Source organism: Amphiprion ocellaris, unplaced genomic scaffold, assembly GCF_022539595.1.
Source record: "Amphiprion ocellaris isolate individual 3 ecotype Okinawa unplaced genomic scaffold, ASM2253959v1 Aocel_unscaffolded277, whole genome shotgun sequence".
Lineage (NCBI taxonomy): Eukaryota > Metazoa > Chordata > Actinopteri > Pomacentridae > Amphiprion > Amphiprion ocellaris.
The window spans coordinates 5,588-20,752 of NW_026559452.1; the positions used below are offsets into that span (position 1 = coordinate 5,588).

At 38.2% G+C, this 15,165-nt stretch overlaps 1 protein-coding gene and 1 long non-coding RNA gene across 2 annotated transcripts; both read right to left on the reverse strand.

Moving 5' to 3' along the window:
- Positions 1-593: 593 nt before the first annotated feature.
- On the reverse strand, positions 594-6,005 carry LOC129348483 (uncharacterized). Its single transcript, XR_008601014.1, has 3 exons — positions 5,964-6,005; positions 2,339-2,685; positions 594-1,098 (listed from the first exon to the last, which is right to left on the reverse strand). It is a non-coding gene; the product is annotated as an uncharacterized LOC129348483 (long non-coding RNA).
- A 5,568-nt stretch (positions 6,006-11,573) lies between these two features.
- LOC129348482 (uncharacterized) lies at positions 11,574-13,942 on the reverse strand. The gene is made up of 2 exons (XM_055008838.1): positions 13,816-13,942; positions 11,574-12,190 (listed from the first exon to the last, which is right to left on the reverse strand). The coding sequence occupies exons 1-2, from the start codon at positions 13,883-13,885 to the stop codon at positions 11,649-11,651; spliced, it is 612 nt and encodes a 203-aa protein (XP_054864813.1). The 5' UTR covers positions 13,886-13,942; the 3' UTR covers positions 11,574-11,648.
- Between the last annotated feature and the right edge of the window lie 1,223 nt (positions 13,943-15,165).

Sequence of the window (15,165 nt, forward strand, 5' to 3'; positions counted from 1 at the left end):
GATCCAGAAGTTGGAGAGAGTTAGCTTTAGCTGAGCCAAAGAACATGTGGGACGCTAACCTAGCAAACATTTCAGACTTTTCTCTGTGAATTCTGAGAAATAATTTACTATTTAATGACAGAGCTACACATCTTAACTCAGTCATGAAAACAGACTCTAATTCAGTGTCATCCATCCATATTAAAGTGCAGTTACCCAAAATGTTTGCTGCATGAGCTCCAACAAAACCTGTCCAGGTAGAAGGCCACTTTGACAAACAGGAAGTGGACGATTCCAAGCAGATTTATAGAAGGGGGAACCGGACTGTACTAAGTGTGGTCGAGTACAGAGGGGTGTTTTGTGGGTTTTTAAGGCTGATAATGATTATTACTGAGACATTTGGAGTAGATATTCATTTGCAGTGAATGAAAATATTTAAAATCTTGGAGTTAAACTTAGAAGAACACAAACTCTAACAGAAAACTTTGTTGGTACGTTTTTGTTTTGTTTACAGATGTTAAATTAAAAGAGTTTTATTCGTGACGGATAACCAATTAAATCACTCCAGAAGACAGAGCGACCACAGGTAGATAAAGGTTCAGAGCCAAAGTAGCGCCATTTTTAAATGTATTTATTACCATAAATCAACAAAAAAAATAAAATACTGATAATCAGTAAATCAGTCAGCCGACAATTACTACAATTCTACAATGTATGTCTCTTTCCTTGACTTGTTATTTGTACAATATACGATGTATATGATGGCGTTTTTTCATAGCAAAGGCTATACTATGATGTTTTCTAAGAGACATACGATGCTACTCTGTTTGTTCTGGTCCTGGGCTGCTGCACTCCTCCTCTGTTGTTTTCTGGATTGTACTCAGCTGCATGTCTTCGTCCACCCGGCCTCCGTTGACTCGTCCGGCCTGCCGTCTCTGGAGCTGAAGCTGGATTGGAACAGACCAAAGTACAGTCCAATCACGATGCCAGCTGCCTCTCAAAAGGCTCCTTCATCTGGTAGGTGGCGGAACTTCTTCTGAGGAGAAGCTGAGCAGGCCCAGCAGAACTTTGGAGATGTGTTCCAGTGGTTGGTGGATGTGTGGGGAGATAGAGAGGGACCTTTGAATTGTTCAGAAAGGAAAACAGGGAACCCATTGGTAGTTTTAGTTTAGGGTGCTACTGTGGTGTGTTTTTGGGTTTTAAGAGGTGAACAGGAAGAGTTTTTTTTTGTATTGATTGTCTTTTACTTTGTTCCTGGTTGGAATGCCCATCAATGTCAACGTGAAGTTCACTTTTAGTTCTGCTGATTTATTTTTATTTTACTAACACCCATTTGCTTTTAACCCCCTCGCATGTTGTGTTGTTGTAAACTTAGTCTTTCAAATAAATACTCGTCAAACCCTCTGGAAACCAGCGTTTGGACTTTTTGTGTTGCTCCTCACCTACTTCAGACAGCCGGGACACAACAACGTTTTGTGGACTAAAGGCTTTTCTATGACGTTTTTAGAGCGACATGCTATAACGTTTTCTGAGCGACATGCTATACTATGATGTTTTTAGACCAAAGGCTATAATATGACGTTTTTTGGGCGACATGCTATACTATGACGTTTTTAGAGCGACATGCTACACTACGAGATTTTTAGAGCGACATGCTATGACGTTTTCTGAACGACATGCTATACTATGACGTTTGTTGGACCAAAGACTATACTCTGACGTTTTTGGAGCGACATGCTATAGTATGACATTTTTAGACCAAAGGCTACACTCTGACATTTTTTGAGTGACATTCTATACTATGATGTTTGTTGGACGACATGCTATACTATGACGTTTTAAGAGCAACATGCTAAACTATGACAATTTTAGAGCGACATGCTATACTATGACGTTTGTTGGGCGACATGCTGTACTATGGACGTTTGTTGGATGACATGCTATACTATGGACATTTTCTGGACCAAAGGCCATACTATGACATTTGTTGGGAACATGCTATACTATAGGCTTTTTTAATTGAAATATTACTATGATGTGTTTTTTGTTTGTGTTTTTTTTGTTTTTTAGCAACATATAATAATTTGAACAGTTTTAAAAATTACTATACTTTTACTTGTGCAATGAAATATTATTCTTTTTAGGCAAAGGCCATGTTTGATTACATATAGGCTATTAAATAAATGTTTATTAAAAACTAAAAAGTATTTAAAAAATAATAACCAACGTAGGCATTTACTGAGTCACTAAAATAGTGTAGAGTCTACGGCCACATCAGCATTATTATAAGCATCCTCTGGTAAATTCACAGCCATATACTGTAGGAAATCTAGCTGATCTCATCATGATGTCCACTTACCATATGGACTTCAGGAGATGATTAGATGATGATAAACTGTGACCTGCTGGTTGGGTTCTCTCTGTTCTCGTATTTCCTCCATGTTTGCCTCCTGATGCTGCCTTACTTCAGCCAGTCCATGAGCAACAGAAAACACAGTTTGCCTTGTACCCACTGCCAGGGGTTCCACTCTTCCCACTCCAGTCTGTACATTTGCAAACGTTTTTGCTTCTTTAGACGTTGTGGAGTTTCAGGTGCAGCAGCTTCTGTAACCAGGCAACCAGAGACAGGACCGGACAGGACCGGACACACAGAGACGTCTGAAGTCTGTCCACTGGACCTGGCATCGGGTCCTCGCTACAAAGGTCCTACGAAGATGAAATTGGTTGCCCTTAATATTTCCTGTGTTTTATTTTATTCATTATGCAGTTTTGATGAGTGTGTGACAGACGTGTATGAGACATTTATGAAAATACGGAACAACTTGCGTCCCGTATTGAATCAATACGGGACGCAACAATTAATTGTCAAATAAAGGACGTTTCCGTATTTTAAGGGACGGGTGGCAACCCTACAGAGCAGTGTAAAGAAACCGATCACCTAGCAAACTGAATTAGTCTAGGTAACACTTTGTTTATTATGTGTGTTTTCTGCTCAAGTTAATGTCCTGGTTTGATTCATTTTAAATTACTCCTGATCTTGAAAGGTTTTAAACTGTGCAGTCAAAGTAGTTACAACTGTGAGCGAATAGCTTGAAATGAACTGCCTTAGACTGCTCTGTTCATAGCTGACCATTCTTTCACAGCATGGTATATCAAGAGTTATTGTGCAATGATAGATAAATGCAGCCCATTTTTCAACTGTTTCCTGTTTAGTATGCGTAACCTCCTCTTAATTTGTTCTAAAAGAAATGTCTAATGAGGCAGTCTAGTCTTTCAGTCAGGTTAAGTCATTTATCCCATTGGTGGTTTGCATTATATAACTTTGTTTTTCTCTGTTCTAGGAACTATTGTTAAATCATCTTTATGTGAGACTTTGTTCTCGTTTGGAGCATATTCTCGGACGCATGCCTCTGGATCTGGACTTCTTAGAGTTCACTTGCACACAAGAACTTGTGTTTTTAAATGCTTTATCCAACCAAGTAGAAGTTTGCCCAGCTATTTTAAATGCACTAACACAGCTACACCATCTTATCAGCTCAGAAAAAGAAAACAGGAATCAGTGCATTGCAACTGTGCACTCAGAGAGAGGAGCAGCTGGGCGACAAACAATGCTCACATCCCCAGAGCCCCTGTACAACTTACTGGAACTTAATATGTCTGTCCCATGTATAGACAATGGTATCTGTGAAATATTAGCTTAGTATGGCAAATACTTTCTTAGATTTTTTTAAGTGGACCATAGACCTAGTTTCAGTATTTTTTTCTCACATTCAAATTTGAGGCTATATATAATATATATATAATATCTCAAGAATAATTCAAGATAAAAGCCTGAAATTTTCATTTATTTGTCTTGCTAACATAAGCATATCAGATTGCTATTAAATACAGCGGTGGAAAAAAGTTTTTGGACACCTCCTACATTTGTGAAATATATTGCATTAAGAATCCCTCTGAGGTCTTCAAATGCAATTTCTATTAGTTCAGTCACAGCCATAATACGAAACAAATCCTAAAAAAGTCAATAAAAACTTGAAATTCATTGGTTCCTTAAAAATAAGACATTTTTAGTATTGGGTCATTTTGGTAGAATTTAGTTTTGTTAGTCATGTAAACAATAAACAAAAAAAAAGCATCATTTGTGTCTGTCTAATGCAGTCACACCTTTTGAAACACAAAAGACTTTCCAACAAATATTTCACGATAATATTTGAGATTCTGGAAAATTTTCAAGGTGCCTGAAAACTTTTTTCCACCACTGTATCTGTCAAAGCATGAAAATTTGCCATTAGAAAAATGCCACTATCTCCAGAACGATATATGCGGTCATGGTTCCATTATGCCAATGTCATGGTAATGACTGGATGCAGGGCTAATTTACAAAGAAACTACACAAAACAACATGTCAGGTTTCAAAGATTGGACTTTTCATAGACCACTTCATTTTTTTCATATTTCAACTCACCCATAATCTGAGATTATTGACCTACTTGTTCAGTATTATAGATTCTTCATCATTGTTCTGAGATAGTGTAATTCAAACAACCTCAAATTTCAATGTGCAAAAAAATGCCTGTTGAAGTAGGTTGACAGTGACAGCCAATTTAAAAATATTTTTTGCTCTGACAGTATTTGGCATACTATATATATATATATATATATATATATATATATATATATATATATATATATATATATATATTTTTTTTTTTTTTTTTTTTTTATTTATTTACTTATTTATTTATTTATAGGCTGCTGTTTTGTAATATTGCAACGGATTTTCATCCCATTCACCAGTGAGAAAATAAAGTCCATACAGTCCAGTTCATTTTTTACTCCTGCATTAATGCCGTGATTGCATGTATTGTTCACCAGAAATATTCTTAACTTCAGATACTTTAAATGTATGGCAGAAACACGCATACTTGAGCCAGATAACCTGTCAGGTGAGTTGGGAGAACAGGTTGGGGAGGGAATCCAACAGTGCACTTAGTTTTGTCAGTCAAGTAAAACTAACTAGAGAACAACACATAACATCTTGACTGGCAAGTGCAAATACAGGCCAGGATGTCAGTCTTAAATGATGTGTAGTCCTTGTAACGTCCTGGGAATGTAAGGTCTCATAGCAAGAGGAGGCTGTGGGGTATCTGCCATTCACTACTTCTGTGGAGAGAGTTCTTGGTAGAGTCTCCCATCCAGTCCAGAATTTCACCAGACTGGTCAGTTCAGACGGTGTTGCTATGGAGTGGATTAAAATTGATTAAATAAATGGCTACAACAAATGATCAAAAACAATCTAGGGTACGCATACTAAACAGGAAACAGTTGAAAAAATGGGCTGCATTTATCTATTATTTTTCATTGCACAATAACTCTTGATACAGCTGTGAAAGAATGGTGGGCTATGAACAGAGCAGTCTAGGGCAGTTCATTTCAAGCTATTCGCTCACAGTTGTAACTACTTTGACTGCACAGTTTAAAACCTTTCAAGATCAGGAGTAATTTAAAATGAAACAAACCAGAACATTCACTTGAGCAGAAAACACATAATAAAATGTTACCTAGACTAATTCAGTTTGCTAGGTGACCAGTTTCTTTACACTGCTCTGTGATTTAACTGCATTTTGGGCGCATAAATCACACTTCCACCCATTTGTGCGTTTATAAAATTGTTACTCAACTACCCAGCTGCAGAACGTGCTGTCTGTATGACCTCATTACTGTGCTAGCGCGGCTAGCGCTGTATTAGCGTGGCTAGCGCTGTATTAGCGCGGCTAACGCTGTATTAACGTGGCTAGTGCTGTATTAGCGCGGCTAACGCTGTGATAGCGCTGTGCTAGCATTGTATTAGCGCGGCTAACGCTGTGCTAGCGCTGTATTAGCGTGGCTAACTCTGTGCTAGCGCAGCTAACGGCATGCATTACAGCGAACTGACTCTCACAAAAACAAACCACATACAGGACAAAAAGGATTAATACACTCACTGAAGCGCCGTCGTTCATGCTGGTAGCCGTGGTTGTCCCCGGTCTTGTGAGGTGAACCGTCTGCGTCACATGACCGGAGGAGCGCCACGTGATTGGCTGGGCATTGGTTCGATTTTGGCCAGGATCGATTGTTTACGCCTGAGTCCCCCGGATGTGAACAGCGATTTTTTTGACAGTGAATTTTGAACATTGAATTTTTTGATGGCGAATTTTGAACATTGAATTTTTTGATGGTGAATTTTGAAGACATTGAATTTTTAACTGTTTTTTAGAAATTTGATGAGCTAAATTCAGGCATAAAAAATTCACATACGTAATTTTGATGCAAAAAAAATTCAAAGTAAGAAATTCAGCAGCTTTTAAAATTCAGAATCTGATGAGTCTGATTTGCTTCCATACATAAATACCATTATATACAGTCTATGGTAAATACGTATGTGAATCGCATCATTGGCTGCAGCAGCCAGTCACTGGTCACTCACTGACTCACATTGAAAAATAGCACAGAATGAATTGTTACGTGTTTATTTTATTTACAATTTAGGTTGGATTTTTTTTTTTTTTTTTTTTGTGCGCAGCGCAGGTTTTCTGTGCGCGGAGACCGTGTCAGCAGTGCGGAATTGCACACGCGCGCAGCTTAGAGGGAACAATGCCTGTGATTATTGACCCACAAATTAGAAAACCTGAACTTTCTTAATTTTGAAGCTACAACCTGTGTCTGTCTGTATCTTGGCTCCACTTGGAACTGAAAAATCAGATTGTGGGACTACACAAAGATCGAAAAGGACATAGGACCAGCCGAAATTCAAGCAGGTGTAAATGCAAACTGTGCAGCATGCCAGCTCAGGAAGGCCTGATGAAAGCTACATGCAGTTACAGTGACACATGAACAGAACACATGCAGATGCATTTTTTTTTAAGTAAGTCCTTCTAATTAATTTAAGTTCTGGTGCAGTGTAGTATTGCAACCATCCTTTTTATAGTCACTAAGTAACTGTGAAACTGAATGACTGGATGAAAATATGCATAGAAATAAGAAAACACAGCTGTTCTTAACAACTCCAAAATGTGCACAGGATGAAATGAAGTTCACACCATGTTGTTTTTATTTGTGGTGGAGGAGGTACTGTTTGTGCTTTGGTTAAAGTGAAGAATGCCAGAAGTTTATTAAAGTAAAACTATCAAAGACATGATCATAATTGAAAATGGATGGACGGGTGGCTAAACACATCACATCATAGATAGCTGTGGAGTCCTTCAAGCTCCTGGGGACTACAATCTCTCAGGACCTGCAGTGGGAGACGAACATCCACTCCATCCTGAAAAAGGCTCAGCAGAGGATGTATTTCCTACGACAGCTGAGGAGACATGGCCTGCTGCAGGAGCTGTTGATCCAGTTCTACACTGCAGTCATCCAATCTGTCCTGTGCACCTCTGGATCAGCCACACAGCAGGACAGAAACAGACTAAAGCCTATAGTACGGACTGCAGAAAACATCATCAGAGACCCCACTCACCCTGGACATAAACTGTTTCCCCTCCTCCCCTCTGGCAGGCGCTACAGATCCCTGTACACAGAAATCACCAGACACAAAAACGGTTTCTTCCCCACTGCCATCACTGTAATAAACAGCTGAGCCATTCCTAAACACCTGTACAATAGTCAGTATTCCAATGGACATGTACAGTATATTTTTTTTCACCATGAACAGCATTCTCTCTAAAATGAATTGGCATTTTAATGAATTAATGACATATTTAATAACACATTTATGTATTTAATTCCAATTTGAATTAATTAATGACACATTTAATTATTTAATGATGTATTTATTTATGTAATTTTGGCACTTTTAGTCCTCCATACCAGTGTTCCATGTTGAGTAGTATGATGGTACAGTAGTTCTGTTTTTAACCTCCTCAGACATCCCATAGCACCCTCTTGTGTTCAACTGTGTTTGGTTTTCAAAGTAACATTGGGAGAAAAAAAACACATTTAACAATATTCTAACAAGTACTTCTACCCAGATTGCTTCATAGTTTTTTTTTTTTTATCTGCTTGAAGTTCACAGTTGTGAGATCTCTTTGTACCTGTTCTGTATTTGCAGCACAGAGGTGTTTCTGACTGGAAGAACTCCATGTACAGCAGCTGTGTGACTGGTGGAGCCGTCAGGTTTCAAGGTATGTAACCTGCTTTATTTGCTTTGATGGTTCAAACTGAAAGACGTGTTTCTGTTGTCCTCACATCTCTTGTGTTTCTGTTTTGAAACTGGACTGAAGGCTGGAGTCCTGGGATGTGGAGGCTTTGCTGCTTTTTCTGCAGCAATTGAATATTATTTACGGTGAACCACTAAGAAGTGATTCTGTGGACAAGAACTTATTTGGCTGCACAAGAATGAAGAGTCACGGTGTGAGAAAGTCACTTCTGTGAATATTGACCTGCACATGGAGGATTGCTGTGAAAACAGACGGGAGTGTAAAGTGACACCGCAGTGGACTGTCTGTATTTTACAGTGTACTTTAGTTGAAGCAGAACAAAGCAGCCTCTTGTGGAGAATCTCCAGAAACAGAGCAGAGTGGGTCCACTTCTATATCAGAGATACATTAATGATGGGAAAATGTGAACTGAAATCACCTTCTGAGTCAGGACCATGTCAACTTAGACTGAGATAAACAGTTCTGGTTGCAGAGCACTGCTGTGACGTGTCAGTGTTATTTATATTAAAGATGTTTTTGTTAACTTGTTCATTCAGAACTCTTTTTTGATGTAGTTAACAGAAGTCTATTACCAGAGAATTTGGCTTCATTTTCGTTTCACTCAGTGTAAATCTCATCTGAATTTGCAGCCGCTCTCACCCTTAAAGCTTCATTGTTTCCTTGTTGAGCCGTCAGACCTGCCACTTCTCTGTTGTGATGTTTTCAGATGTTTTTAGTGTTACACGTCTCACCTCTGAAGCATTTAGCTGCTAACAAGAACTAAGAGAGAGAATGTTTGACTGGTGAACTCAAATACTCCTCCAGTGTGTCCAGTAGTTTTAAGTAGCTGCTGCTGTTTGTTGAGTCATCAGGTCCATCTATGATCTGTTCCCCAAGGAAGAACTTAGTTGACACACAGCGGAGATTCACAACAACGTCAGCTCAGACAGAGGTGTTTGTTAAAACAGAACATCTGGATTATTATTTTTTATATCTTGTTCCAGTTAGTCATACAACTGAGAGTGTCCTTTCAGGAGCTGTAGTAAAGACCAGACCACAATTCACAAAGTATCTTACCACTTGGTTTAATCTATAATTTGAATTCCAGAGAAGCTGTTGGTTTTTAAGCCTCAATCAATAATATGATGTAATGCCATGATTTGAACTGTCCAAGAATGTTTAGAAAGACATTCAGATATACACAGAATACATCATATTCTGAACTCTGTGAAGAATTTTTAACTGTGTTCATGTCAAGTGATTTGAAAATGTCATCAAATTGCTTCTCTTTTAAAATATCTCAGTGCAGCTGATTGTTAAAACACACGTGACTCTTGTGTGTCTGTTTCAGTGTTGAAGAAGCTCCACGTTGATCCACCATCAGTGAAGATGAACGATCTCACAGAAAACACTCCAATTATCTGACTTAACAATAAACCAGTCAAGTTGTAACCAAACAGTGAGAAACATGAACAACACAATTATGGAGTCGCTTTGGAAAGTATTCAGACCCTTCAAACAAACATTTTGTTTTATTCTAAATGAATACAAGTTTTCTCCATCAATCTATCATCAATAACCCAAAATGACAGAATGACAAAGAGTAAAACTTCTTTATAGAGATTTTTGCACATTTATTAAACATCAAAACTGAAATATCTCAGTCACTTTTTACAAAAAAATCACCGAAGTAAATCTTACTTTTTATAATATTTATTAAACAAGTATTGGTCACATTAATACAGTAAGATCAAAACAAAATGTTACTAAAGGCGACTTTTATTTTCAATACACATTTTTAAAAGAACAACTTTTTTACAATAAAACATCCACTATTGACAGTATTTCAAAGAAGTTCTCATCATTATAAACAGTTAAAAACAGCTGTTATATTTTTACAATATTTATATCATAAGTTTTGATGTTATGCTAATAATTATGACAATATCAAAAATGTTAAAAGCATAGCTTTAAATTTTATTTGCAGCAAACATCAACAATTTTAAATATAACAATAAACAAAGTAAATATGTAAAGAGTTCTAATGTCATGTTCATAAAATTTCATCATAAAAATGGTTTGTAAAGATGAACCTAAATGTGTTAGAATAAACAATAACAGTTTTTTAATTTTTACATTAACAATTATTGATGTCAGGCTAATAAATTTGGATCCTATCAAAAAATAATTTGAAACTTTATCTAAAATTTGCTACATTAGACACTTAACACATTTTTTTTTACATTACATTGAAGTTGTTTTTTTTTTTAACATTTTCATTAAACTAATAAATCTTACTTTAGACAATGTTTATCTTCTAAGTTCTCGTCATGTTATGTTGGATCATAGCAAAAATATTCATACATTTTTTTACAATAAACATGAACAAAGCTAACTACTTGTGATGTTTCTTCCTAAGCAGTGAACATCATCTTCTCTGTCTCGCTGTCTGAGCTCAGAGACAAACAGGTGGCAGCTTCTTCTGTCTTCATTTGTTGCTTTGTGAGGAGCTTCCTAAACCCACCAGCACAGAACCAGCACATGATGAAAACTAGTTCTGTGCAGGCAGAGTCAGGACGCCCCTCAGTGGCTGGAGAGGGTGCTGTTGGAGGCAGGGGCGTCTGAAGTGGAGCGCTGACCTGGGAAACAGAAAAACAGGACACAAAAATCAACCTTTGACTCTCTGGTAACTGCTGAACTGTTGGATTAAACCTCTAAGAATTATTAGTGCTTCTTTAATAGACATGAAACCATCAATAAATAACTGATATAGGTGTAGGACAGTTCCAGTCTCCATCAGTTCACATCAACATACAGAAAGGTAACTTCAGCCCATCACCACTTTATGTCCCTGTTGGTACTTTTGTAGTCTTGTGAGGACTCACTTAGTCAGCTGACTGAAAACACTCCTCCTCTCTCCAGTTGGTTCCTGGTCATCCATCCTTCTGGTCTGGTCGGTCCGGTCTTCTCTGTCCATCATCCAGGAGCTCTGTTCAGAGAACTCCTGGATGATGGATGATGAAACAAAACAGAAAGTACAAATGTCAGTAAAATGCTTCAATTATAAATGATCAGGAACAGATATTAAATCCTTAATAAGTGCTTCATTTGAAGTAAAAACTTACCTTAATTTGATGAAAGCAGCGACATGAAAGAAATAACGTTAGTAACATGGATAATACTTGAAAATGAAAATATGTGCGATTGTAATTATACTTACCTCCGATAAAGAAGAACAAACACACCTGTATTTGTCAGGTGCTCATACCTACCGTTCCTCCCACATTATCTGATGACGCTAAGACATGTGAAGGAGGATTTTTACTATTAGGTTCAGGGATCTTGATGGTTTTTTTTTTTTTTTTTTTTTTTCTTTTTTTTCTTTTTTTTTTCTTGTTTTTTTTTTTTTTTTTCCAATCCCTGCAGTAAGAAGTGGGAGCTGCCTGTCAGCTGGAACTTCTCTGCTCAGAGCTTCCACCAGTTTCAGGACTAATCGGAGTCACTATCATCTGGACTCCAAAAAGGCCTGAACCAGTTTCCACTGGTCACAGAGGAGCTCAGGCCTGACGTGGAGGGACCGGACGCGCTGTGGTTTGTGGCACCGGATGTAGATGGTCCTGGCTGCTGGTTGTCCTCTTCACTGGTCCGCTGCCTCTTCGTACCTACCTGTGCCTCCACATCGCTCTCCTCCCAGGGCCTCTTTGGGAAGGAGATGATGTGGAGAGCAAGGTCCTCCTGTGGGGGAGCAGCGGGAGCAGCGATGACTGGAGCACCAGCAGGAGGGGGGAGCCGCTGGACCAGGGGGGAGCGAGGTCGGATGTCCTCTTCTTCGCCGTCCTCCGGGTCTTCTTCATCCTCGTCCAGGCTGCCGTAGCCGGAGTCTTCGCTGGTGCTCCAGTCGTCTTCCGAGTCTTCTTCCTCGGAAGACTCATCCGAATCATTGAAGACGACGACACGGTCGTCATCATCAATGATCCAGATGAGCTCCGGGAGGCCGTTGGCGGGACGCTCCACGACGTAGTCCACAAACCCTGAGAGGAAATAAGGTCATGTTAGTACTTCTAGCATCGTTAGATATCAGGACCAAATCAGGACCAAGCTCAGCTACATTTGTTTGTCTCAGAGATTAAACCATGCAAGTCTAAGTTCACACAACCACTACAGCAGAACTGGAAATTGCTCATTAAATCAGTTATGGTGATGGTAAACACACACTTCAACACAACAAAGTAAACACAACACACCACAGTACAACACATCACAGCAGAGTAAAGTACAACACAACTCAACACAACACAGTGCAACACAAAACAGCAAAATACTACACAACATACAACAAAACAACAAAGTACAACATGGGGCAACACAAATAACTCCCCAAGACAATGATATACAACTGAAAGCAGTACAATACAGCACAGCACAATGCAGCACAACCCAACACGGTACAACACAAAGCAGGACAGCACAACACACTACAAAACAACATAGTACAATACGACACTATGCAGTACAACACAATTCTGAATAACACAGGACAGATAGCACAACATAGTACAGTGTAACAGAGCACAACACAACACAGAACACAACACAATACTGCATAACAAACCACATTATAGCACGATGATACACAATATAATTCAATACAACACAATGTGCAGTACAACACAATACAACCCAACACAGAACATGTCACAGAACAACACAACACAACAAAAGGCAGTACTTTGCCTCTCTAATCACTACTGTTACAACCAAAACATGGCAACAGGCAACAATGAAGTCACATTGTATTACTAATTATTATTAGTGCAGCTGGTTCAGTTCATTATCACACATTCATGAAATCCGAAATAAACTGAATGTTTCCTGTGAGTGAATTTTTCTCCTCAAAAACAGCAACATCTGTTCTCCTTGAATGTTTTTAAGAGTCCTCACTCAGATAAGTAGCATGTTAACTGCATCTATATTAGTCTGTGTACATCAGATAATTAGTCACATCAGCAGTAGAAACCAAAGTAATTCACTTTGTCATTTCTTAACTCTCATGCTGACAGTTTTCAACCAACCTCGAAACTACAACCGCAAACTACAAGTCCTGAGATCCACTTATGGCTCCTCTGCGCGCATTTACGCACGACTCTTTCTACTTGTGTTTTGAATTCTGATTGGCCAAATAAACCAACCAGCAACAAAGATCCATTACAAGTAAAATAGCACAAAAAACTACCAAACTAGTCGATTAGAACAACTTATTCTCCACATGTATGAGTTTATTTGATGTGACTGAATGGAGACGGTAGCGCATTTGCAGTCTGTTATAACTACGTAAGAGAATTTTTTTCTTTTACAAAATATTCATGTGAATTTTTAGCAACTGTGATGCTCTTAAACCAAAATAACAGAGTTTCAGAATCATGACGCCAAAGATTAATAAATTAGATTAACCCTCTCCCGAAAAAATGAATACAATTTTACAATGAAATAATCATTTTACACGGAAAAAAAACACCCAATAACTGTTAATCACTCAAGCTCTCACACTGATTACGACACTGACACAGTATTAAAGATTTCAGAGGGACAAATCACATAATTCCATCACTAAAAAGCTACTTTAATAATAATCTGATAATAATAATAATAATCTTACCAGCAGCGTCACGGTGCACCTCCGGGGCAGCTCCCACAGGTCCCTCGATGTCCACGAGTCTGAAGTCCATTTCCAGGTCTTCAAGTAGCCTTGATTCAAGGATCCAACAAGAGTCGGTTTACAAATGTCTTCTTCTTCAGGTGTTCTTTGGCCGAAGGTTTCCTCTTCAGGTCTTCCTCCTCCGAAGTTTCCTCTTCAGGTCTTTGGTTTCCAAAGGTTTCATCCTCAGGTGGTTCGTTCTCCAAAGTTTCCTCTTCAGGTCTTTGCTTTCCAAAAGTTTGTCTTCAAGTTTTTGCTTTCCGTCGCTGATCTTCGAACAGGTCGATCCGAGTCCAAGAGCAGGTGAAAAAGTTGTTTTCTGACATTTCAGAATGTTGCAGCCTTTATATAAGCTCCCTGGATGCATCAAAAAATGCCACATGGTGCACCATGGAAACGATGGAATTCTCGAATGCAGAAGTTCTGTCACATATATTCTGATCACCTGCCTGAATAAAGACTAGAAGTCACTCTTGTCATGAATCTTCTTCCAGTTGACTTCACATTTATTCACATGTTGTCTGTTGCATTTTGACCCAGGAGCTGCTTCAGGCCTGATTTTATTTTGACCCCAGGATCTAACATCCCAGTACCAAACACCACAGAACTATTTTATCAGGGAAGTAAAAGTAATACAGCTATCAGGGAAACATCTGAAATACCAGAGGGCGTGGTGTAAAGTAACTAAGTAAATGTATACTCAATTGCAGTGCTTAAATGCAATTTGAAGTGACTTGTGCTCGAATATTTTAACTGTATGCTACTTTCTACTTCAACAGCCCTAAATTTGAGATCGAAAAATGCTTGTTTTGTTTTTTTTGTTTTTTTTTTTACAAGAACTGACACAAAAAGACTCTTTCATGTCAACGTGAAACCGGATTTCAACAAAAAATAATGCCACTTAATTAAAAATAGAAAACAGAAAGTGATATTTCTGAAACAAAACATGAACAATTCAGTCTGTTGGTATAATAACTTAAAAAAGAGTCACAGATTTGTCTTTAAATGCACATCCAAATCACAGCCTTTGTGATTTGTTGTTTATGTCATTTCGAGCTGTGACTTTGATTTTAATTCAGTTAATTATTCAGGCCTAATGCAAAGTGTTTTGTGCAACAACATAAAATCAGTAATGCTGCTCCAAAAACACAAAGTACGCTGATTTGCAATTAACAACATTGGTCAGTAGGCCTCAAACTAATGATTATTTTTCATTGTCAATTTATCTCTCCATTATTTTCTCGGGTAATCAATTAGTTGTTGTTGTTTTGAAAAATGTCCTATTTCCTGAAGCCAAAGATGTTCTACTGA

What these genes read in the sequence shown, in the direction of transcription:
- LOC129348482 (XM_055008838.1), bottom strand. Translation starts at nt 13,885, where the DNA reads ATGGACTTCAGACTCGTGGACATCGAGGGACCTGTGGGAGCTGCCCCG. An exon ending in GGTGCACCGTGACGCTGCTG is followed by an intron (nt 12,191 to 13,815) that starts GTAAGATTATTA and finishes ATTTCCTCTCAG; the next exon opens with GGTTTGTGGACTACGTCGTG.